The sequence below is a fragment of the Hippichthys cyanospilos genome, chromosome 16 (assembly GCF_059441005.1).
Source record: "Hippichthys cyanospilos isolate Australia breed blue-spotted pipefish chromosome 16, RoL_Hcya_1.0, whole genome shotgun sequence".
In the NCBI taxonomy this organism is placed as follows: domain Eukaryota; kingdom Metazoa; phylum Chordata; class Actinopteri; order Syngnathiformes; family Syngnathidae; genus Hippichthys; species Hippichthys cyanospilos.
Window position 1 is genome coordinate 1,538,090 of NC_142384.1, and position 23,191 is coordinate 1,561,280.

The window sequence follows — 23,191 nt, forward strand, 5'->3', positions numbered from 1 at the left end:
GGAAATGCAGTGCCATTTTGTTGTTACCATTTTTTTTCTTCCAAACTAGTCTTTAGTATCAATCAACAGTTGGGTGATTTTCATGCCCAATTGTTTACTCTGAAATTTAGGTATAATGCTGGTTCAGCTTACTTCCATGAAGATGACAGAGAAGGCCTGGTGAAAGTATGTCGACTGGTAATAAATATTAACTATGACGATTATGCTTCTGGGGGCTATGCTGTGCTCACCTCAAAGCAGCCAGTCATCTACCTTAGTGCATCAAGCAGAGTTGGACTCGGACAGCATCTATGCAACCAGGTAGGTGAAAAATCATTTATGTTAAAAGTTCTGTGGACTTTTTTTGTTTGTTTTGTGTGTGAACCCTTGTTCACGTGCAGTGTAGAAAACCGAAGGAATATTGAAATAGTTTGCACTCGTGGCTTATGTTTATATCATTCTCTGTGTCATTAGCTTGCCCTGCCGCTCTCCAGTTTATGTACAGTCCCATGCAACACGATCTTTGGATCACAGCATCAAATGGTAAGATATTACACATAGGTAGTAGTTAAATAAACAGCTTGTCAAATATAGGTAGTAGTTAAATAAACAGCTTGTCAAATATATGCTGTAAATACCCTTTTATAGTGCTTTCATTTGCCTGTGTCCCTGCGATCTAGGTGCACAATTTTTGACAGGGACACACACTTTCAAATCAGTGAATCAAATCATTGTTTGACAGCAAAATGTGATGGATTTTGAGTACAGAAATTTATATTGAGCAAGCGATGATAGATGTTGAGCACAGAAAATGATTTTGCTCCCTCAAAATCTGTCTTTTAGGATGTTGCTCTGTTGGAAAAACTAATCAAAGAGGACATCGAAAGTGGGAAGTTGCCTTTGTTGTTAATTGCAAATGCAGGTAAAGACACTGTTTACATAGTATCTATGATTATAATAAATGAAGGAAAAAGTTTTCATTTACAGTATTAGAACATGGTTTACATTTCTTTGTTGTAAAAATATTTGTCCAGGTACCCCTGGGGCAGGTCACACTGATAAGTTGGGTCGCCTTAGGGACCTGTGTGATCAATACAAAATGTGGCTCCATGTGGAGGGGTAATGAATTTAAAATATTATGATCTCATTTTAATAATTTTGAATATCTCACGAAGAAATGTTAGTTAGCATAATAATAAGTCCTGCCTGGAATTAATTGGTGTCTTTGTTGTCACTACTGCATGTTGATGTTGACTGATTGATTTGATTGTCCAATTTTGAAATCTTGGCTCCGTCTTCAGAATTAACCTGGCAACACTGGTGCTGGATGAGGCCACCTCTGTTGTTATGGTAATTTTAATGCCCTTTCTCCTAAATTTGCACTCATGGACAAATGCAACCAGAACTATTTAGTCCTTAATTCACATGAACAATGTACTCAGTTTTATTTGGTATTTCTTTTTCCCACCCAGACTGCAACCAGAAGTGATAGTTTGACGCTTACACCAGGTCCATGGCTGGGACTGCCTGCTGTTACTGCTGTCACTCTCTATAGACACGAAGATCCTGCACTGGTAGGCTGCTTGCACTGAACTTCTCGACTAACTTTTCCAGCGATCATTTAAAGATACAGTGATCTCTCCTACTTCGCTGTCTCAGATATCGCGGTCTCAGTACTTCGCGTTTTTTTTTCAGGAAAAATAAAAAATATTTAAAATTACAAAATCATTTAAAAATGTGCAAAAATGTACAAAAATTGAAAAAAGCAAAAATGACATTATAGAGTACTGTATTCATCAAATAACGAAGTAATATTAGTTAATAACTATGTTAAGAATTCTTCAAGTGTTAAAGGTCGTGACGTTTTTTATCTTATTTTGAAATGCATGCTTTTAATTTGTCGGGTCGCGTTGCATTTCCGTTTCCCGATTCTCTGGTCATTCGGCTCGTTACGGTGACGTAGTGAATGACAACGTAAGCTCATATTTATAGTTTATTATCATTCATGTTGATAACGTACGCTACTGCCTATGTTCAGTAAGCGATGAGTGTTTATTCTGTTTGTGTTCGTTTGTCTAGAGGTTGCACTTTATAGTTAATAGTTGTTGCTAACCCGCTAATGTCGGCTAAAAATACAGTAAATTCATAGATTAAATGTTTATATGTTAGTTGACTGACTTTAAGATTGTTGTTGATTTATTATTCAACAGATACTACATGATACACCATACATGAGCCAAAATAAATGTGAAGTTCAACGTGATGATTTGCGTACTTTCACCGGAGTCTTGGTGCAGATAACCAGTCCTGAGAACAAATTCTCAACAAACAAAGTAATATTAATTATTTAATGAATATACAATAATGTTAATAAGGATAATGTAATGTTAAATAATAGGAGAAAGGAAATAAAACAGGCAAAAAATACAAAAAAAAAAGGATTGTTTATGGTTACTGCGGCTATATTGGGGCATACATAGAAATCTAGAAACTGATACCCTACTTCGCGGGTTTCAGACTTCGCGGGGGGTTGACAGCCCCCATTAACCGCGAAGTAGGAGGGATCACTGTATTATAATTTTAAGATGAGTTAATGGTACAATTTGTGACCATAAAATTACTCACTCCTGATTCTCCATTTTGCTATAGTCTCTGGCTGCAGGTCTAACATCCAGTCATCTTGTCAAGAAGCTACAAGCATTACCCCTTTGGTTGTCTCTGCAGTACCTTGGTTGCAGTGGCATCGTACAAAGGATAAGACATGCCACCATGCTGGTGAGCAGTAAATCAGTCCTTTTTTTTCTTGTTTTTAAGTGGCTTGTGACATTTGCCTGTATTCTAGTGCATACTGTGCATTCCACAGTGAGTGGCAATGTGTTAGTGGAAAATATATTTGTTCAATCATTAATCATTAATCACCAATCATTAATAACAATTCATATTCATCCAATACAAAGAGATATTTCTGTTCTGTGTCAAGGTCAGATACAAAAGCAAATTTGGAGGAGCAAAATAAGTCAACCAAAAGAGGATACAGAGCAACAAATTATGGTTCTGAATGGGGAGATGTGATTATGCTTCTGTTCTATTAAGGAAGGTATAGAATTCAGTAGGCTACAGACCTGCTGGCCACCCATAATTAAAGGAAAATACCATGATAAATTAATAGCTGTTGAAGAGAACATATTGCGTATTTAAAACTTGGACCTCCATAATAGTTGCCTATAAGGAGCCCCGAAAAAAATGCATGTTTGTTCAACCGTGAACATTGCAGCATCAAATAGAGCAAGCCACTTTAAGCACTCATTATGTTCAATAATTATTAGGAATAACTCCGACCTGTTTGGCGTATTGCTCTTTTTTTTTTTTTTTTTAATTCCACATGTGGACTGACCAATTACACACATGCCGTATTTTCTGGACTATAAGCTGCACCGGTATATAAGTCGCATATATAATATAAGCAAAAAAAAAAAGATTTTTATCACTGATAAGTCAGCAACATCTTCTCTTTAACAGTCGGAACATGGCTGCATGTCCCAACATATTTATAGAAAATGGATGGATGGATGGATATTTTCAACACTAAAAGAATACTGTTAGTTAAATGGAAGTTCAAAATCGAAATCAATACTTCGATCTTTTTTTTACCTCCCCTTGTTTGATGGATTATTTTAGTGAACATAAAAACACATTGCGCATAATTCATAGATACAATCATAAATATATAAATAAAATCATATATACTGTGTACAGTATATAAAATTTACACGTCACAAATTTACCCCAAATTTTATACATTCTCTTATTCAATGTAGACATTTTTCTAATAATAAATATTTCAAAACTCTTTGAGCACAGCCATTGATTAACATCTTTTCAGTTCTATTTCATAGTTGTTTCATAAATTGAAACATCGAACAGATGCACACATTTGCTTGCTGGTGGCTAGCAAAAAAAACAAACAAAAAAAAAACAGACAAGCCACACCGGACTATATAATGAGAAAAAAGTCGCAGCCGAAAAGTTGGAAAATTATGGAGTGCTTGTGCGGGCGTGGGCGTGCATGTGTGCGTGTGTGTGTGTGTGTGTGTGTGTGTCTGTGTGTGTGTGTGTGTGTATATATATATATATATATATATATATATATATATATATATATATATATATATATATATATATATATATATATATAGTGGGCCCCCGTGTTACGAACTTAATACGTTCAGCGGCTACGCTTGTAACTTGAACTGCTTGTATGACGGGCAAACCAAATCTATGTTAATTAGTGAATGCGTGCAACGCGTGCAAAAACCTTAGGTAAAAACATCACGACTTTATACACATATGAAAATGATATTTACCTTTGGGGCGACGTGACTTGAGCTGGGTGGAGGCGGAGTGGAGAACAGACCAACCCGCAGAATTTATATATTTATTTTCTTAAACGGGAACTTTTCTCAAACTAGAACATATCACCGGCGATTTCCTTCTCTTTAATCCATAATAGAAGAAGCCTTTCAATTTTGTTGTCGATCGAGGTCCGTCCCCCGGCAAGGAAAGTCTTGCCCTTAGAAGATTGCCGAGCGGTTACGGCCACACTCACGAGCAAGGTTAACCATGCGTGCGCCTCCTTCATATTTTTTTTTTTTTATTATTATCTCCTGCTCCGTTTCTATTGTCATCATCCTCTTACTTCTTCCTCTACCGCCACTAGCAATTTTAGAAGCTATGTCTAACAGATAAAGTTTGCAAAGTCTTAACAACATTCCTTCCTTCCGTTTTTGACTGATTTTTTTCTCCTTCCTTCCGTCCCAACCAGCTGTGCCATCATGCTAGATGAAGGCGTTCAACCAATAGCATATCGGCATCTCCGTGACTGAGACCGTGACTGAAACAGTGACTGTGACATTGTAAGAGCAATAGCATATCAGCGTTACCGTGTCATGCGTGAGCAGATGATTTCGTTGATGTAGCAAAGCGAGGTCAATTGTACGTACATATTGACTGGCAACGCGTGGCGAAATCATAGTTAAAACCATCACGAATTTACATACATATTTAAAATTAGTACCATAATCTACTGTACAGTTAATATAACAAGCATGGATATACAAAGGATAAATGACATTTTCCTCTGGGGCGACGTGACTGGAGCTGAGTGGAGACGGAGGTGAGCAGAGACCAACACGCAGAATTTATTTATTTATTTTCTTAAGCAATAACTTTTCTCAAACTAAAACATATCACCGGCGATTTCCTTCTCTTTAATCCATAATAGAAGAAGCCTCTCCATTTTGTTGTCGACCGAGGTCCGTCCCCTGGCAAGAAAAGTCTTGCCCTTAGAAGATTGCCGAGCGGTTACGGCCATACTCAAAAAGCAAGGTTAACTATGCGTGCGCCTCCTTCGTATTTTTTTTATTATCTCCTCCTCCTATAATAAAAAAAAATATTATAGGAAAAATAAAATAAATATTTTATAATAAATAAAATATGTATTATAAATAAATTATAAATATTTATTATAAATAAATTATTTATAATAAAATAATTTATAATAAAAAAAATATTATCTCCTCCTCCTATAATAAAAAAAAATACGAACAGGCGAACAGTAGAAGTCAATGTTTAAGAAAAGGGCAAATTTTCATTAGCATTTGTTCAACGGGCTCAACTAAGTAATTGGAATCGCAAAATCTGTAATATATTTTTTCCTGCCACAAAGTTATTCTACCAATATGATGAGTGGACTTTCATTCGATGTGTGAAGTTGTGACAAGATGAGATAATTAAAACTTCAAACTGATGCAGCATTTACTGTTACGATAAATCGTTGTAGAGAGCATTGCTGTATAGGCCACGACCATTATCAAAACATCGTAATGTTTGGTGGAGGAAATTAGGCGTGTCTGAAGGCCTGTCAGAAAAAAATTCAGTGATATTACTTCGCCAGGTTCGACAAGCTACATAAGAATGAAAATGTAATTTTTTTATTTTTTTATTTTTTGCTGCCACCAGGTGGCGCCCGCACAAAAAGGGAAAAAAGTGTGTTTAGCATTGGACTCCCATGACATTAAATATAGAGAAAATAGTTTTGATCCAATTCCATTCAATGTTACCGTTCTGGCCAGACATTGGATTTTGAGGCGGTGTAATGTCCACGCCCAAATTTGAAAAGTCATAAAACTTGAGATCCTTAATGTTACCGATCTCAATATTCTCCTGACTAATTTTCTGTTAATTTAGTGATACCGGCATAGCACAAAACATGAAAGTGTAAAAAATAACTTTTTTTTGCCACCAGGTGTCGCTATTGGTAATTGGAAAATGTGTCAAGTAGAAAATTTAGACAATGACTCTTAATGATACTGTAAAGTTTCAGATTTTTCAAAGTTTGTTCAGCAGTTTTTGTTACTCTGGGCAAAGGAAATATTGTTTCACATTATGAAAGCCCGCCTCCGTCATATATTTCATGGGATCATGACTATTTTTGGACCGGTTGTGCCTCTAAGTCTGATAATGGTCTACGCCAAACTGAAAGTTGATGGGGTCAACCGTATAAGAGAAGGCGGCAGCAGTGGAAGACTTACAAATGGCCGTAAATGCATCAAAATTGCAAATAAAAAAAAATCAATAACTCTTTTTCTGTACATCATAGCGAATGGCTGTTTGATTTTTAGGTCTTAGGATCCTGCATATGCCTACAAATTTTGGTAGCTGTAAGGCAAACCAACTGTGTTTGGCTGCAATCCTTGAACTATAATGACATTTTTTGCTCCCACTAGGTGGCGCTCGCAACGACAAAAAACTGGTTAGTAGGTGTGTTTTACATTGGACTCCCATCAATTATATGAAATTTAGAAAAGATAAGACCATCTGGGTCTAATTACAGAAACTTTTTTGGATTGGCGAGACATCGGAATTTGAGATGACGTACTGGCTGTGCCCATTGACGAAAAGTTGTAAAAGGGTTGTAAAAGTTGTAAAATTGGAGAACCCTCATGTTCCATGCCTCGACGCTATTCTTGCCAATTTTCAGTTAAATTGCTCAAACAGGATTAGCACAGTGCAAAAATTGAAATATTAAGATTTTTGTCACTGGTGGCAAAGGAAATACAAAACAAGTTTTTTAAAGCCCAGCCCCCATCATATATGTTAGCCGATATTCACGAAATTTTGCCCAGGTGTGCCCCTATGTCAGATAATGGTGCACACCAAATGTGAAGTTGATCGGGTCAAGGGTTTCAGTGCCGAAAAATGTACAAAATCGGGCCAAATGCTACATTCAACAGTTGATAACTCTGGTTCTGTATATCCTAACATATGGTGCTCTGTAATGTTTTTGTAGGTCTTGAGTTCCTACATATGCGTAGAAAATTTTGTAGCTCTAGGTCAAACGGGTCGGAACTGGCTGCCGATTTTGGCTCATCTGGGCTCAATTACACCAAGTTTTGCTGATTTGGTCAAACTCCGACTTGGAGATAGCATACAGACCACCCCCTTTATCACAAAGTCGTAAATTTTGGAAACCCTTTTCCTCCAAGTCTCGATGCTATTCGGACAAATTTTCAGTTCATTTACTCTTACGGGCTTTGCACAATACATGAAAGTTTAGGAAATTACATTTTTGTTTGTAACTAGGTGGGGCTATAATAAATTTGAAAATTTATCATGCAGATATTTTAAGGCTATAATTAGTAAATATTCTGTAGCGTTTCCGATTCTTTTAAGCTTGCTAAATGGAGTTATTAAAGTTTTTGTTGCTCATGGCGAAAAAAATTTGACACACATAATTTAAAGCTCTGCCCATATCATATATCTAGGCTGATTTTCATGAAATTTTGCCCAATTGTGGCCCTATGCCTGATAATGGAGCACGCCAAACTTGAAATTACACACAGGTGGATTCCATTTATCATCGTTAGTCATTTAGGTCAACATTGAATCATTCAGAGATCCTCACTAAACTTTTGGACAGAGTTTGCTGCACTGAAAGTAAAGGGGCTGAATGATTTTGCACGCCCAATTTTTCATTTTTTATTTGTTAAAAAGATTAAAATATCCAATAAAGTGTGTTCCACTTCATGATTGTGTCCCACTTGTTGTTGCTTCTTCACAAGAAATTACAGTTTTATATCTTTGTTTGAAGCCTGAAATGTGGCAAAAGGTCACAAAGTTCAAGGGGGCCAAATAGTTTCGCACTGTATATAAATCTATACTTGTGACTTATGTTTTCACCTGACGCCAGTGAACAAATAATGCAATTTCCTCAGGCTTTTTTACGGCAATGGTGAATTGGTTTTAGCATGTTAATTGAATTAAAGATGACATAGGGTGGCGTATTAGATATTCGAAATAGCGCTTTTTTTCAGATTTAAGATTTAAAGTCAAGTTTATCACCTTTCATTTACATAAGTGGTATAGTGTCAGTAGATCCATTGTAGTTTTCTGTAGTTGCAATCTTTCCTGTTACATTATTCATTTACTTATTGATATTTTTGTTTCTCGCCAATAGAGTCAACAATTGCGACAGCACCTCAAATCTGTGAACTCCGTCAAAATATTGGTAGGTATTTTTTTATGATTATTTTTAGATTTTTTTTTTTTTTACATCAAATCTAAAAAAAATAAAATAATAATTGGTAGGTCTTAAGTCAAATTCGGACAGCATCAAGACATGAAGTACATAGTACAGTACAGTACAATGTGGTTACCTTTGACTAGCAAAAAATACATTTTCACCAAATGTTTTGAGTGAAGTGTGAATCTTAATAAATAGGAACTATGACAAACTTTTCATTGTTGTCAAGTTCTTGAAACAAATATGTGACCACTGACCAACAACCTTACATTAATGCTGTACAATCGTTTAGAGATGGGAGTACCTCTTAGAAAGGCATTGGCCATGGTAAAAGACTTAACAAAAATATTGACTGACACTGAAAAGTGAGACATTTATACTTTTTTTCTACAGCAAGTACCCCTAAATATTATGCTTGGGTTCTTGAAACTTTCTGTAGTCCTGATGAAAAAGAATTTAAACTGGTTAGCACATACTTCTGCCTCACATCCGGAATTGTTTTCAACTCATGCCTTCCTGTGTGGAGCTTGCATGTTCTCCCAATGCCTGGCAGGCGCTCTGGTTTCCTCCTACGTTTCAAAAACATGCATGGACACTCTAAATTGTTCTTAGGTGTGGTTGTGAGTGTGAATGGTTGTTCTCATTTGTGTGCCCTGCGATTGACTTGCAACCAGTTGAGTGTACCCGGCCTTAAGACAGCTCCAGCATGCCTGTGACCCTCGTGACGATAAGCGGTTAACTCTACGGCCATCTCTGGGGCCTCTCTATTTTCGATTTGCCCCCTTCTTGCTTTTCTCTTACCATTTTCCACCTACATCAGCTCAATATTATTTGAGTTTCCATTGACCTATAGACTGTTAACTTCTTCTTAATTGTTTAAGATGTGGACAGCACAGGCATATGTCTCACTATTTTACACAATATTGTTTATGCCTTTGAAAGAAATTTTTCAGGGTCATGAATTGTACACTTTAATGCTGTTGGTACATATCAGTGCTAATTAATTATATTTTGCAAAGCCCTTCCTAGGAAAGAACATTTTGCGCTCCCCACGTACCACGCTGGCCATAAATAAAGTAATTATCTGTAAAAATTGTATACCTAAAACCTAATTGTATACCTAAAACTGTATCCTTTTTAACATTGACATACAGAAAAAGCGAAATTAAACTAGAGCTGCAAGCAGCTATAACGGGCCCTCGCAGACCTGAGCACGTTGGAGTATGAACAGGTCGAGGTATGAACACGTTTGGGTAAGAGTATGTTTGTGCTTATGCAGGTGAACAGTAGAAGTCAATGTTCTAGAGAAGGTCAAACTTTCATTAGCATTTGTTCAACGGGCGCAACTCAGTAAACGGAATGGAAAAAATGGTATTATATTATTTCCTGCCACAAGGTGATTCTAGCACTACAATGTAATGTATATTGATGTCTGTAGGAATGAACTTTCATTCAATGTGTGAAATCGTGACAAGATGAAATCATCTTGGTCAAATTACTGCAGCATTTACTGTTATGATAAATCATCATAATGTGCACTGCTGTATAGGCCACGCCCATTATCAAAACATGGCAATATATGGTAGAGGAAATCAGAAAAAAAATTAGTCATAGCTTATGCAGTGAACAGTCGAAGTCAATGTTTTAGAAAAGGTCAAACTTTCATTCGCATTTGTGCAGCGGGCCTAACTAAGTAAATGTGTAATGTTCACTTAGTAGACACCTGCCGAACCCAATGACGAAAGAGAGAAGGCACGTATCTGCTCATGCATGAGGAGAACGAGACAGGACCACAAAGCCTGCAGTACTGCCACGCTCTGAGGGCCTTCCCTCCTTACCCTTGTTTTATTATTTTAGAGGTCCCTAGGTTATATAAAGGTTGAGTCCCTAAAGGGTAGAAATGCATGGGGGAGCGATATGTGTGGCCGGAACCCAAAGTCTTGAAATACACATTTGTGAAAGATGAGCGCGCGCGTGTGTGTGGCACAATGCAATATGCAGCAACATGTTCCAGTAAATCGAACGCTTGAGTCCACAGCATTTTCTCAACCAACTTCTTTTCGGGGGAGTCTTCAGGTGACCCTGGGCCCTGGATGCTGTTTGACAGAGCACTGATGATGACTGTCCTTTGAAAAGAATTCAAAAACCATTATCACTAACATGACCCGTAACGCGCATGAAATGTGTGGAACATGTAGCTACCGTAACATCTAATGAAAGGTGTCTAAATGTATAATCACCATATGAATCAACAACTACAAATAATAAATCATATCAACAGATCAAGAACATCCGATCAACGTAATTGACTAACACATGATTGATTAATACATGTTTTACAAAACTGAGTACTACTGATTAATGTATTGATAACATCAATTAACACATCATTATTGATTGGCAAACCATTGATTAATTACAAAGTCAAAGTCAAGTTTATTGTCAATTTCTTCACATGTACTTAACATACAAAGGAATCGAAATCGCCCGTTTCTCACTATCCTCTGCGTTTTACATGTACAATAACAAAGGGCATGTGCGCAAGACGAGACAATCCTAAAAACTAGATTCTTATCTATAGTAATGTGCAGTATGTTAGGGCTTCTTTGCCTAGTGTTGCTAAACTAATAATTAAAACTAAAAATTAAATACGAAAAACCAGGTATGGCATAAGTGTACCCCAAGACAAGACATAAGTAGCAGCATATGACAAGACAATCCAACAGTACGAGACAAAGCAAGACAACTCTGACTGTGGTTGTCCCAGTTGTGTGCATTTGCGGTAATTGTTATAATTCTAAGTGTAATCGCTAGTGCAATAGAAGTATAATTATAAATAAATATGGCAGCAGCAGGTCTGTGCAAATTTTGTAAGTGCATGAGCAAAGTTTGAGTTGGGGGGGGGGTTAAACGTCTGTCAGCTAAGTGTTTCTTCTGGCTGGGGCTAAGTGTGGGAGGGAGGAGGGGAGAGAGAGTTCAGCAGTTTCACGGGTGGGAAGGGGGGAGAGTTCAGCAGTCTCACGGCCTGGTGGGTGAAGCTTTTCCTGAGTCTGGTGGTACGGGAGCAAAGGCTCCTGTACCTCTTTCTGGACGGCAGGAGGCTGAACAGACTGTGTGCAGGGTGCCTTGTATCGGTGACAATTGTGATGGCTTTGTGGCTAAGGTGGGTGGTGTACAGGTCTTGCAGGGAGGGGAGTGGAGCACCAATAATCCTCTCAGCTGTCCCCACGATGCGTTGCAGAGCCTTCCTGTTATAGTCAGTGCAGCTCCCGCCCCACGCGGTGATGCAGCTGGTGAGGATGCTTTCGATGGTTCCTCTGTAGAATGTGGTCATGATGGGTGGCGCGGCACTTGCCCGCTTCAGTTTGCGCAGGAAGTAGAGATGCCGCTGTGCTTTCTTGGCCAGAGATGCAGTGTTGGTGGTCCAGGAGATGTCATCGCTAATGTGCACCCCCAGGAACTTGGTGCTGCTCACCCTCTCCACTGCAGCGCCATCGATGGTCAGTGGGGGGTGTTGGATGTGGCCTTTCTGGAAGCTGACGACCATCTCTTTGGTCTTACTGATGTTTAGCTGGAGGTTGTTGTCTTTGCACCATCTGGTCAGAAGCTCCACTTCTTTCCTGTAGTGGGTCTCGTCACCGTTGGAGATGTCGCCCACCAATGTTGTGTCGTCAGCAAACTTCACGAGGTGGTTGGAGCTGTGGGTTGCTGTGCAGTCGTGTGTCAATAGGGTGAAGAGGAGGGGGCTGAGCACACAGCCTTGTGGGGCCCCCGTGCTCAGGGTGATCCTGCCTGAGATGTTTTTGCCAACATGCACCACCTGAGGCCTCTGGCTGAGGAAATCCAGCAGCCAGTTGCAGAGTGAGGTGCTGAGGCCCAGTTTGTCCAGTTTGCACTTGAGTTGTTGTGGTATTATGGTGTTGAAGGCTGAGCTGAAGTCTATGAACAGCATTCTCACATATGAGTCTTTCTTCTCCAAGTGGGTGAGTACCTGGTGGAGGGCAGAGCAGATTGCGTCATATGTGGATCGCTTTGCCCTGTAGGCGAACTGATACGGGTCCAGGCTGGGGGGCAGGATGGATTTTATGTGTGACAGGACTAGTCGTTCAAAGCACTTCATGATGATGGGTGTCAGTGCGGCCGGACGATAGTTGTTGAAGCAGGATGGGGAGGATTTCTTTGGCACAGGTATGATGGTAGCCGCTTTGAAGCCTGATGGCTCTCGCTGTTCTCAGGGCTGATTTATCCCCAGCTTTGAATGCCTTGTCTCTGGCCCTCAACATCCTCCTGTTAGCCATGGCTTCTGGTTGGCTCGTGTGGTGATCCTCTTGATGTGGGTCACGTCGTCCATGCATTTGGTGATGTAGGAGGTCACTGTGTCTGTGTACTCCCCAATAGCTGTGATGCCGTTGTTGGTGGCTGCTTCCTTAAAAATGTCCCAGTCTGTTGACTCAAAGCACTCTTGTAGGGCTGAGGTCGCCTCCTGTGGCCACACCCTTACTTCTTTCAGTGCAGGATTGATGACTTTCACTCTTGGTCTGTATGCAGGCATTAACATAATAGTGAGGTGGTCAAAGGCACCAATGTGGGGGAGGGGGGTGGCTTTGTACGCTCCTTTGTGCTGAGTGTAATCACAGTCCAAAATGTTATGTCCTCTTGTTGCATAGTGGATTTGTTGATGAAACATGGGGAAAACAGTTTTGAGATCAGCATGGTTGAAATCCCCAGCAAGGATGACGAAGCCGTCTGGTTGTGCTGTTTGTTGTTCACTGATAGCCTGGTACAGTTCGTTCCGTGCCGCACTTCTGTTGCTGTTGTTAGTTGGGGGGATATAGGTAGCGACCAGCAGGATTGAACTTACCTCCCTTGGCAAGTAGAAGGGGCGACACTTCACGATCATGAATTCCGCCAGAGGTGAGCAGTTTTTGTATACTACAGTGGCATCCCGGCACCACGCTTCGCGGATGTAAACACACAATGGTCCTGGCGCACCGCTTCCGGCGCCTCCTTTCCGGGGGAGGGGTAGCAGGCGAGTCTGGTGTATTAGCAGGCGTAGTAGCCTTAGTTCCCTTAGCGAGTTCTCCAGTTCCGTGTTTAGAGCTTGGCAAATCTGGCTTCTCTGGATTTGTAAGAAGACCTGTCGACTGTACATGTATTGTGGCGTTTTTGTTGGTCTTGAAGTCCTACACATGCCTAAAAAATGTCATTCCTCTAGGTGAAACGGGGGCATGACCCAGTATATTTGTTCGACTCTTGGTGGGGCTAAAATCAATTTTTCAGATTTCATGTATGAAAAAAACTAAATATTAAATTGTACAGCAGGCCCGACTTTTCGTGCATGTTTAGGCCCTCCTCTTAATTTCTCTTAAACGGTTGACCCAATCGACTTCAAATTTGACGTGCTTTATTATCAGACATAGGGCCACAGCTGGTCGAAATTTCATGAAGATCGGCCAACATATATGATAGGGGCGGGGCTTCAAAATATGTGTTTCAAATTTCCTTCGCCATGAGCGACAAACTCCTTAACTCCGTGCAAACTTTGAAAAATCTGAAACTATACAGAAAATTTACTGAAAATGTGTCAGAACAGCATCGAGACATGGAGGATGAAGGTTACTAAATGTTTTCCACGTTGTGATAAAGGGGATGGTCTGTACGCCACCTCAAAGTCGGATGTTTCCCCAAATCCGTAAAAGTTGTTGTAATTGAACCCAAATGATCCTAAAACTGCAGCCAGTTCCGATCTTGTCACGTCGTGGCATGGTGACGTGAGGCGGTGGAGGGAAAGGGACTCAAAAACGAAGGAGGACGGAGAGGGTCTGCTCAAACAAAATGCTCTTTTAATAATAAAACAAGGCAGGAAAAGCAGTAGACAAAAACTTGACAAAGTAGCAAAATAAATGAGGAACGGAATATAACTCATGATACTTAATTGGGACGACGAGGAAGAATGGAGGGTGAGTACAGAGGCACCGGGAACATGAATTGATGAGAGGTACAATGATCCGACGACTAACATTGAAAAGGCTGCAACTTAAATACACGAGGCTACTACAAGACAACGCAAAACAGCTGGGAGAGACAAGAGGCAAGGGAAGCTGATTGGGGGACACGCAAGGGCAGGAACGCACAGGCGACAGGTGGACAAGATAAAACTAATGGACAGAGAGGTGAGGCAGACGCGGGGAAGAAACTATACAAACTAAATGGCTAAATAAACAACCCAAAATCTCTACAACAAAACCCATAACAGAACGTAACTCAGGCAGAACGTGACAGATCCGTCTGACCTGGAGCTACGAATTTTTGTGGGCATATGTAGGAGCCCAAGAACTACAAAAACATCATAGCACTACATATGCTAGGATATACAGAACCAGAAAATACACCTACAAGCCTATTTTTAATGAAAAAGTGAGCGCCACTTACTGGCAGATAGCAATTATTTAATTAACAGGCCAAATGGCACATTCAAAAGTTGATGTGGGAACCTTTATGTTCCATGTCTTAATGATATTCTGACCAATTTTCAGTTTTCTCAAACAGACTTAGCACAGTACATGAATGTGTAAAAAAAAAAAAAAAAAAAAAGACATTTTTATTCACCACTAGGTGACGCTTTAAAGCAAGTTTTAAAAAATGTTTACAGTTAATTAAAGCATGAGTCTTCATGTGTCTGCGAAGTTTTAGATTTTTTTTAAGCTTGTAAAATAGTTATTTAGGTTTTTGTCACTCTTGGCAAAGAAAACATTGAACACATATTTTGAAGGCCCACCCCCATCATATATGTCAGCAGATCTTTAACACATTTTGCCCAGTTGTGCCCCTAAGTCGGATGATGCACAACAGCAAATTTGAAGTCGATCGGGTCAAGTGTTTAGGAGAAAGAAGAAGCATTTAGGGACCTGCAAATGTCCAAAAATGGGTCATCTGAGCATATGGCTCGCGCTGACTTTTTTGTAGGTCTCGAGGTCCAACATATGCCTAAAGTTTTTCATAGATCTAGGACAAACAGGCCGGGACTGGCTGCACTTTTTCGACCTTAGGTGGCCATTTTTTTTTGCATTGTTATAGGAAACAGTAAAATATCAATTTTTTTGTCAGGCACGACCACTGTGCAAAATTTTGTGACTTTTCGTCCATGTTTAGACCCTCAAAAATGGGAAAGTTTTGTAAAAGTAAGTAATATTAATTAAAAAAAAAATATAATAACCTGGTGAAAAACGAGGGTCCTCGCATTGGACGCCGCTCGGGCCCTGATAAAAAAAATTTTAACAACAAAAAAACCTAACATGTTTTTTACTGCAGTTATACTGGTTAAAATATTGTCTACGTGAGGGGTTTAATTTGGCCTGCGAGATGATTTTGTGACGTATAAATATGAGCTGAATTTTGAATATGAAAAACTTACAATGTTTCATGATTAACAGTGATGTTGTGCTTTTACTATTTTGGACAGTAATAAGAAATGCAAATAGATTTGAGTTGTGTTGTTTTAAAGTTATATAAATATATAACATGATTTTATTGGTCCGGCCCACTTGGGAATAGATTTTCCATCAATAGGCCCACAAGCTAAAACGAGCTAAAACAACCTTGGTATAAGCAGAAAAAAAGCCAGTGCATCAGTGCCAGTCCCTGTAAAAAAGTTAAACTCTAGTCCCTTAACTGGAAGGTGGACTTGCTAACCAAGCTTCCACTGAGCCACCTATCATGATTTCTTGTGTCTATATTTATAAATTACCGTATTTTCCAGACTAGAAGGTGCACTGGTATATAAACCGTGTTTATGAAATATGAGAGCAGCGGGCCTAATATTAAATATGAGCAAAAAATTGATTGTTGTCATGGGTATGCCGCACTGCACTATAAGCCGCAGGTAAGAACATCAGATTTTTACGCAAAAAGATGGTATATGAAGTTTATAATTTTTTTTTGTTATTTATTTTTTTTCATAATTGCCTGCCAACAGCAACATCCTCTCTTAAACAGACTGAACATTCCTGCATGTTTAGTCCCAACATATTTATAGAAAATGGATGGATGGATTAATATCTGTATGTCTATAGCAGTTCAAAATCAAAAAAACTAATTCAAAATCATCCTTACTTTTGTCTCCCTTTGTTTGATAGTTTAGTGAACATAACATATTCTACATAATTCATATACAATCACACATAACATACAATCACATATGCTGTGTACTATATATAAAATTTACACATCACTAATTTACCCAAAATTTTATACAATTTCTTATTAAATGTGGACATTTTTTTTTAATAATACATTTTTTTAACCAGTGACGTGCTCATGGTTGGGTAGCTTATTCAATTGGCTACTGATTATTTCATATCTCATCAGCATTCTTCACAAAACACGCATGAACACACACGGTACATATTACAGATATGTAAAGGTAAAAAAAAAAAAAAAATGTCTACACCTTCCATGTGTTGTAGTGATGCTCGGGTCAGGATATTTTCAACACGCGGGGCCCCGCATGTACAGCAGAATATTACCCACCCCGCGCGGCTGCCTCTATTTTTCGAACCCGCCCTGACGCGCAAGAGTAAAATGCACAGAAATAATGTTCATAATAAGCAGCATTATTTCAACCTGCATTTCATTGAAAAATTGACCAGCCCCAACCTGAACCGAGATTAAATGAGAATTTAGAATTTATTTACCCGCGCTGCACATAACCCGCTGACCGGCACATCACTAATGTCTTGGCCGTCGTAATTCGATAATCCATACAACATAAATGACAGTATAGACAGGTGTACAAAACCACAGATTTCAATTTTGACCTTCAGTGACTCAGTTCTTTTTAAAACTTTGATTCTGATACTTAAATCAATTTAATACAGATTGCTTAACTAAAAGCATGACAAGAAAAACAAATAATATTTAATTTAAGGGCAGAATTTAGGTTTGACCCCGTGGGTTAAATATTCTATTGTATTATTATTAACACTAGGAAGACCAGAGAGGTGCCAGTTGGCACTTCAAACTATAAATAACATCGGAATGCTAAATGGCACCAAGGGTTATAGCTCGTATCCTCAATCACCGGTGAATGGCTAACTTTGTTGTAAATTAAACAGAAGAGAAGTTGCACACCAACTTTATCTTGCTGGGGGGAGCATCATGCATTTAAATGTGGTCGTTATCTGGACATCTTGTGTGGGGTTTTTGAGTGGGGGTTGAAGAGCTTGCACAGACCCCTCTTTTGAAAACTTCATTCAAGATAAGAATTGTTTATTGTCCACAAAATATACAGTTCGTTACAAATACAGCCAAACACACAAGAAGTAAAAATACAGCATGAGTAGAAAAACACAAAACAAGAACAGTCAAAAAATGTGCATGGGTGTGTCAGAAGCCAATGAGGCTTTTTCATATCCACACACCCAGGCAAATGTGGTTTCAATCACAATGTGTCATAAACATCCATAAATAGCATAGATGCAGGTTCAATAAAAAATAATCTCAGTGACTTTTGTTTTAGGTCATGTTTGCCTCAAGAGAAGGTTGCCTTTGTATGATGCTATACTGATTTCACATTATCATTCCCTAAATTTGTACAAATGCAGATTTCCCTTGCTTGAGACTAAACACATGCAAATTGACCTATCTATTGAAATGGCTTGTTGGATGCAAATTGCATTATTATTGGGAATTCTCAAGAATTCTGAGGTGTGCAAACCCCTAAAGAACAAAAATGCAAAGAAGACTCAATGCTCAACAGTCATTGGAAATGATCATAAGTGAAGTAAATCACAATGACTCAGATAGAGAAGACATGAACCATCCACTGTCTTTAGGAAACATTCTGTTTCATATTATTCTCTTTTTCATATTTTCCAACAAGGTGAAAAATGTAAAAAAGGAAAAGTGGAGTGTTTTTTTTTTTTGTTTTTTTTTTTACTTTTTTACTTGTCTACTTAACACCATTTAAATAGTTTTGAGCATTCTTGCAGCCTCCATTTTGTTTCTGGGGTTGGGCTCTTGCGCCGAGTCATCAGGGTACCGTCACTAAATGACTGTTGGTCAGGAAACCTGGGAAACCCACAGATTATTTGAATAATTTCGCTTTAAAGATATCATGCAACATCCTCGATTTGATGACAAGTCCACCCGCAGTGAACGAGCAAAAACTGCTGTGGTTGCTGCAAATTCTGATGTGTGGGGTCATTTGTCACCAACTGCATCACATTGCACAACCCTGGTCGACTAGAATGTGAATGACTGAATGACAAAAACTGACTGCACCTGATGACGCATATACTGCATATATTTTTAGGATTTTTTTTTTGGTCCGATTTTATCAATAAATCTCACCATCAGAGGAAAAACTTGTGTTGCTCTCTCAGAAAGATAAAATTGTGTGCAATGTCAGTCTTTCTGATCTTGAATAAAGTTTTCAAAAGATGTGTCTGTGCAAGCTCTTCCACCCCCCCACATAATGACCCCAATTTGCATGTCTGCTGCTCTCCCAACAAGATAAAATGAATGTGCAACTTCTTTTTTCTATTCACATAACACAGTTAGCCGTTCACAGGTGATTTAGGGTGTTAGCTAAACTTCTTGGTGCCAATTGGCACCCGGTGGTCTTTATAGGTAGCAGAGCCAAATGCTGGACCTTCTAGTATTAAGTCTAATCTCTTTTTTTTTTATGAGATTAAAATTAAAATTGTTTGTGTCTTACCTTTGTTTGTAGATGAAGTCCATGCGCAATATCCCGTGTTAGTCCAGAGATTGTCACAAGTTGAGAACAAAAGGCAGGAAAAGCAGTAAAGACGTTTTTTCAAAGGACAACCACACAGCCATTCTTTTCGGGTGTACCACTCCGTCTGAAAAGAGCGACTTAAAGTCCAGTTTTGAGAAATCTTTAAGCTTAGATATATAACCTCTTCCATTTTGGCAGTCCGACGTCGCAAAATACAAAACCGATAGCACTTAACTCGCCTGGTGCCTCTGTGTAGAAGAACAGCGCAACAAGTAACCGTTAGCTCACTTACGCCCTCTTCATTCCGGCAAAGAACTATTTGCCTCACCCTGTGCCTTTTCACTGCGGTTTTATTTTCCATCAGCAAAACTAAATATGTCACTAACAAACATTAAACTTTAATGGTTAAAGACATTAGCCAGACTCTGGAAAATCAGGTCCAAAAAACGTATCTGCAAACATTATATTGCAGATATACGGCGAGCAGCACGCGCCAGTTGCACCTATCAACCCAGTTTGTGATGATTGCGCATCCCTGTATTTGAACAGGAAATAGGCAAATTCAGTGACTTTAACGATACAAAATGTTTGAAATTAGTCATACATTAAAATCAGTGGACAAATATTAATATAAATTTAATGTTCTCATTCTTTATTTTTTTTACTTGTCATGATGACAGGTCAGGCTCAGCCTCACCTGCCTCTCCTGACCGCACGTCCCTGCTTTTAACTCTTTCTAAGCACAGCCATTGATTCACACATCTTTTCAGTTCTATTTGATAGTAGTCCCAAAAATTGACACCAGGAACAGATAGATACACACATTTGCTTCCTCCCCCATTTCGAAAACATGCATTGCAGGTGAATTGGACATACTAAATTGTCCTCAGGTGTGATTGTATGCATAAATGGTCGTTCCTCTCTGTGCGCCCTGCGATTGGCTGGCACCCAGTTCAGGGTGTCCCCCGCTTACTGCCCGAAGCCAGCAAGCCTGTGACCCTTGTGGGGATAAACGGATCTAGAAAATGGATAGATTGGTTGGATGGATGGATATAACTTTATCGTTATTTTTTTTATTTTTTATTTTTGCTTATGATACAGTTGCATTGAAATCACACAATGACCGCAATTATTACCAAATCTTCTTTTTGTTTGCCATTTCACAGGTGGAGGATGAACTTAACGCTCCTGTCGTGCTGCTCAAATTTTCTGAGGAAATTAGTGCAGGTAAGAGGTGACAAGGAAATATAAATTACATTCAAGAGAACTTTTTCAATCAAAATATATAGAGCAGCATGTCTTCAATTATATGAAAAACTAAACAACAAAATAGCCTTTAAGGTTGTTAATTTTTTTTGTTTGTTTTTAGTGTTTTTCCATCAAATGATGTAATAATGTTAAACTTGAACTTTTTTTTTTCAAAGCGTGTTCCTAGTTACAAAATTGATATCTTGCCATCCTTCAGATTAAAGGTGAAAAAAATGGCTGATGTTTGGTAAAATGCAGATTATCACCAATATTTGGATCAACCGATAATGCGGTCTGTCCCTGTAATAGAAAACATATGCAGTATTTTAGTTAAAAACAAATGATCATTGTATTGGTGTTTCTGTTTTGTATTATATTCTACCATTATGTTTAACATTTGTCAACGGTTATTCTTGCAATGTCTTCGGCTGACGTTACTTTCATTTTACTTTTTAATTGTGTCTAACATGCACTCCCTTCCAAAAATAATGAAATAGTGAGGTCAATTTCTTCATTTCTGCTACAGACTGAAAATGTTTGATAATCAAAATACTTTGTTTTGAACCTTTTGAATGTTTGGGCTTTTATGCTTTTAAAATGGTACACTATAAGCAGTGCATGATATTCTGTCACACTGATGATGTGCTGATACACCAATTTCTTCAATATACGAAACATTATGCATGCCTAATTGTGGGTGTTATGAATTGGATTTTAATATAAAAGCGATCGTTTTTTTTCTAAACCCACCTCCAGGAGAGTCAAGCCTGCCACATTTTGGCCATCATCTCGGCACCATCACTGGAAGTTTGGTGCTGCTTATTATTCAAAGTCCATTGATTCATCCATCCTCAGTAGGGTTGCATGTGGTCTTCAAGAGTAATGCCGCATTCAGATGGATGGCGAAGTGCGGCCGGTTTTGTATTGTAGTTAATGGAGTTTGCGCAATTGGCGCGATGACGTGTCGAGCGACGTGATGGACGCAATGGGGCGACGCGCGCTGCTTAATTACTTATGACGCGAGAAGTTAAAAAAAAAAACTTTTGTCGCGTCGCGTCAGCCAATCAGCTACGGGAACGTTCAACAGCTCACACTTGTGGTAGGAATAAATCATGGTGGCTGCTTTGCGGTCACCGGAGCTACCCAACACGGCCAGCTGAGCTTTCAATACAAAAATGGAGCCAAGCAAGAGCACTCACCTGGCTTGTAGAAAGGCGGAAGGGAGAACTTGGGACAACTGGTATGTGCAGCGTTTGCTTCCTTTTTTAACAGCGGTTTAGCACGGTATCGGCCACTTGATTGCGACATTGAAACTTTATATTTTTGGCAGACAAGTATTGCTGTAAAGCGAGGGACTCGGTTGAAAAAAAAGAACAAAGATGCTGATGGAGAAAATATTGGCATATTAAATTTTGGTGGTGATTTCTCACTGTTTTAGATGACAACTCAACATGATACACCAAGCCTCGAACCAATACAATGCTTCACTTTTCCCTACAGTGACTTTTTTCTGGAATCACGCTGACTCCTCACAATTTTGGGGCAACCCAGCATTCCTTGAATCAACACAAAAAACAATTCATTTCAGAATTTTTGGGCAAGGGAGAATTTTAGTGTTTTCATCATTTTTACAGAATGACCTATTATATAAGTGCCAATGTTCAACCCAATCAAGTGTCTTTTTAATTTGCAAAGGTTTTGAGAGGGAAAAAAAATGTATATTTTGGGATGAGGTAGTTACCCAACAAAATGGGGAAAAAACTAAAACACAATGTAAACACAGTCTGGTACAGTCACAGTATATTTTATAGATATAACCTGTATCAAAGGTGAGAGCAATTTGGGGGTGAACAACAAGCAATTGTAAGTGAAAATATATAAATAAATCAAAAGCTCAGTTAAAGTATATCAGCGACAGTTTTCAGGGGACAGGAATGAAATTATCATTCACTCAGGTATCACACATTTGGATAAGACTATGTAGATACTACAAGAGGCTACACAGGATGCCAGAAGCACACTAGCGTGGAAAATTTTGCTCACAATTAATTGAAATAGTCTATAAACAGGAAGATTCGATATTTAACCAAGATACCTAGAAATAAACTCTTTTGTATCATATTTGTCTATATATTTATCAAATGTCTATAGAACAATAAAGAAATTGGTCTCACTTCTCAAACACTTTTTGAGGTGTGTGTACAGGTTCACCACACACCTCAAATATTTCAAGCCTTTGTTTTTGTTTGGGTTTGATGATTCTCACACAAAACCCACAGTACTTTGTTGTACCCCCCGTTGCATTAATTACAGCATTGTGATTTTACCTCAGGTGAGCCACCTTTGGAATAGTTCAGGTCAGTTTGTAGCCCAAGTTGCATTGGTATTAGATGGTCTGTATTTTGGGATTTCTGTTCCTTCAAGTCAGGTGAGTTTGCTGTAGTAGTATTCCATAGCTACTTGCTGGAATATAAAATTTGTTAACAACAAAATGCTCCTCAACAGCTGGATGCATGAAGATTCCTGGTACACAGCAGTGTTGCTTGTGGACTTGATAAGACAATAGACCCACCCACTCAAACCCACAAATGAAATGGCTTCACTGAATGTGGATATTTCTCACTGTCTAGCTCAGGGATCGGCAA

At 38.8% G+C, this 23,191-nt stretch overlaps 1 protein-coding gene across 4 annotated transcripts in view; it reads left to right on the forward strand.

The window, feature by feature from the left end:
* pdxdc1 (pyridoxal-dependent decarboxylase domain containing 1) overlaps positions 1–23,191 on the forward strand; it is a 158,437-nt gene that overhangs the window by 25,845 nt on the left and 109,401 nt on the right. For all 4 annotated transcript variants that reach the window (XR_015868126.1, XR_015868125.1, XM_088436402.1 and 1 more), the window contains exons 6-14: positions 111–300; positions 454–522; positions 823–901; positions 1,014–1,098; positions 1,281–1,329; positions 1,452–1,553; positions 2,629–2,754; positions 8,495–8,545; positions 20,465–20,525. Coding sequence is in view for 2 of the 4 variants with exons in the window: in XM_088436402.1 (XP_088292528.1) it covers positions 111–300; positions 454–522; positions 823–901; positions 1,014–1,098; positions 1,281–1,329; positions 1,452–1,553; positions 2,629–2,754; positions 8,495–8,545; positions 20,465–20,525 (812 nt within the window). In the remaining 2 variants the exon portion in view is untranslated. The remainder of the gene's footprint in view (positions 1–110; positions 301–453; positions 523–822; positions 902–1,013; positions 1,099–1,280; positions 1,330–1,451; positions 1,554–2,628; positions 2,755–8,494; positions 8,546–20,464; positions 20,526–23,191) is intronic.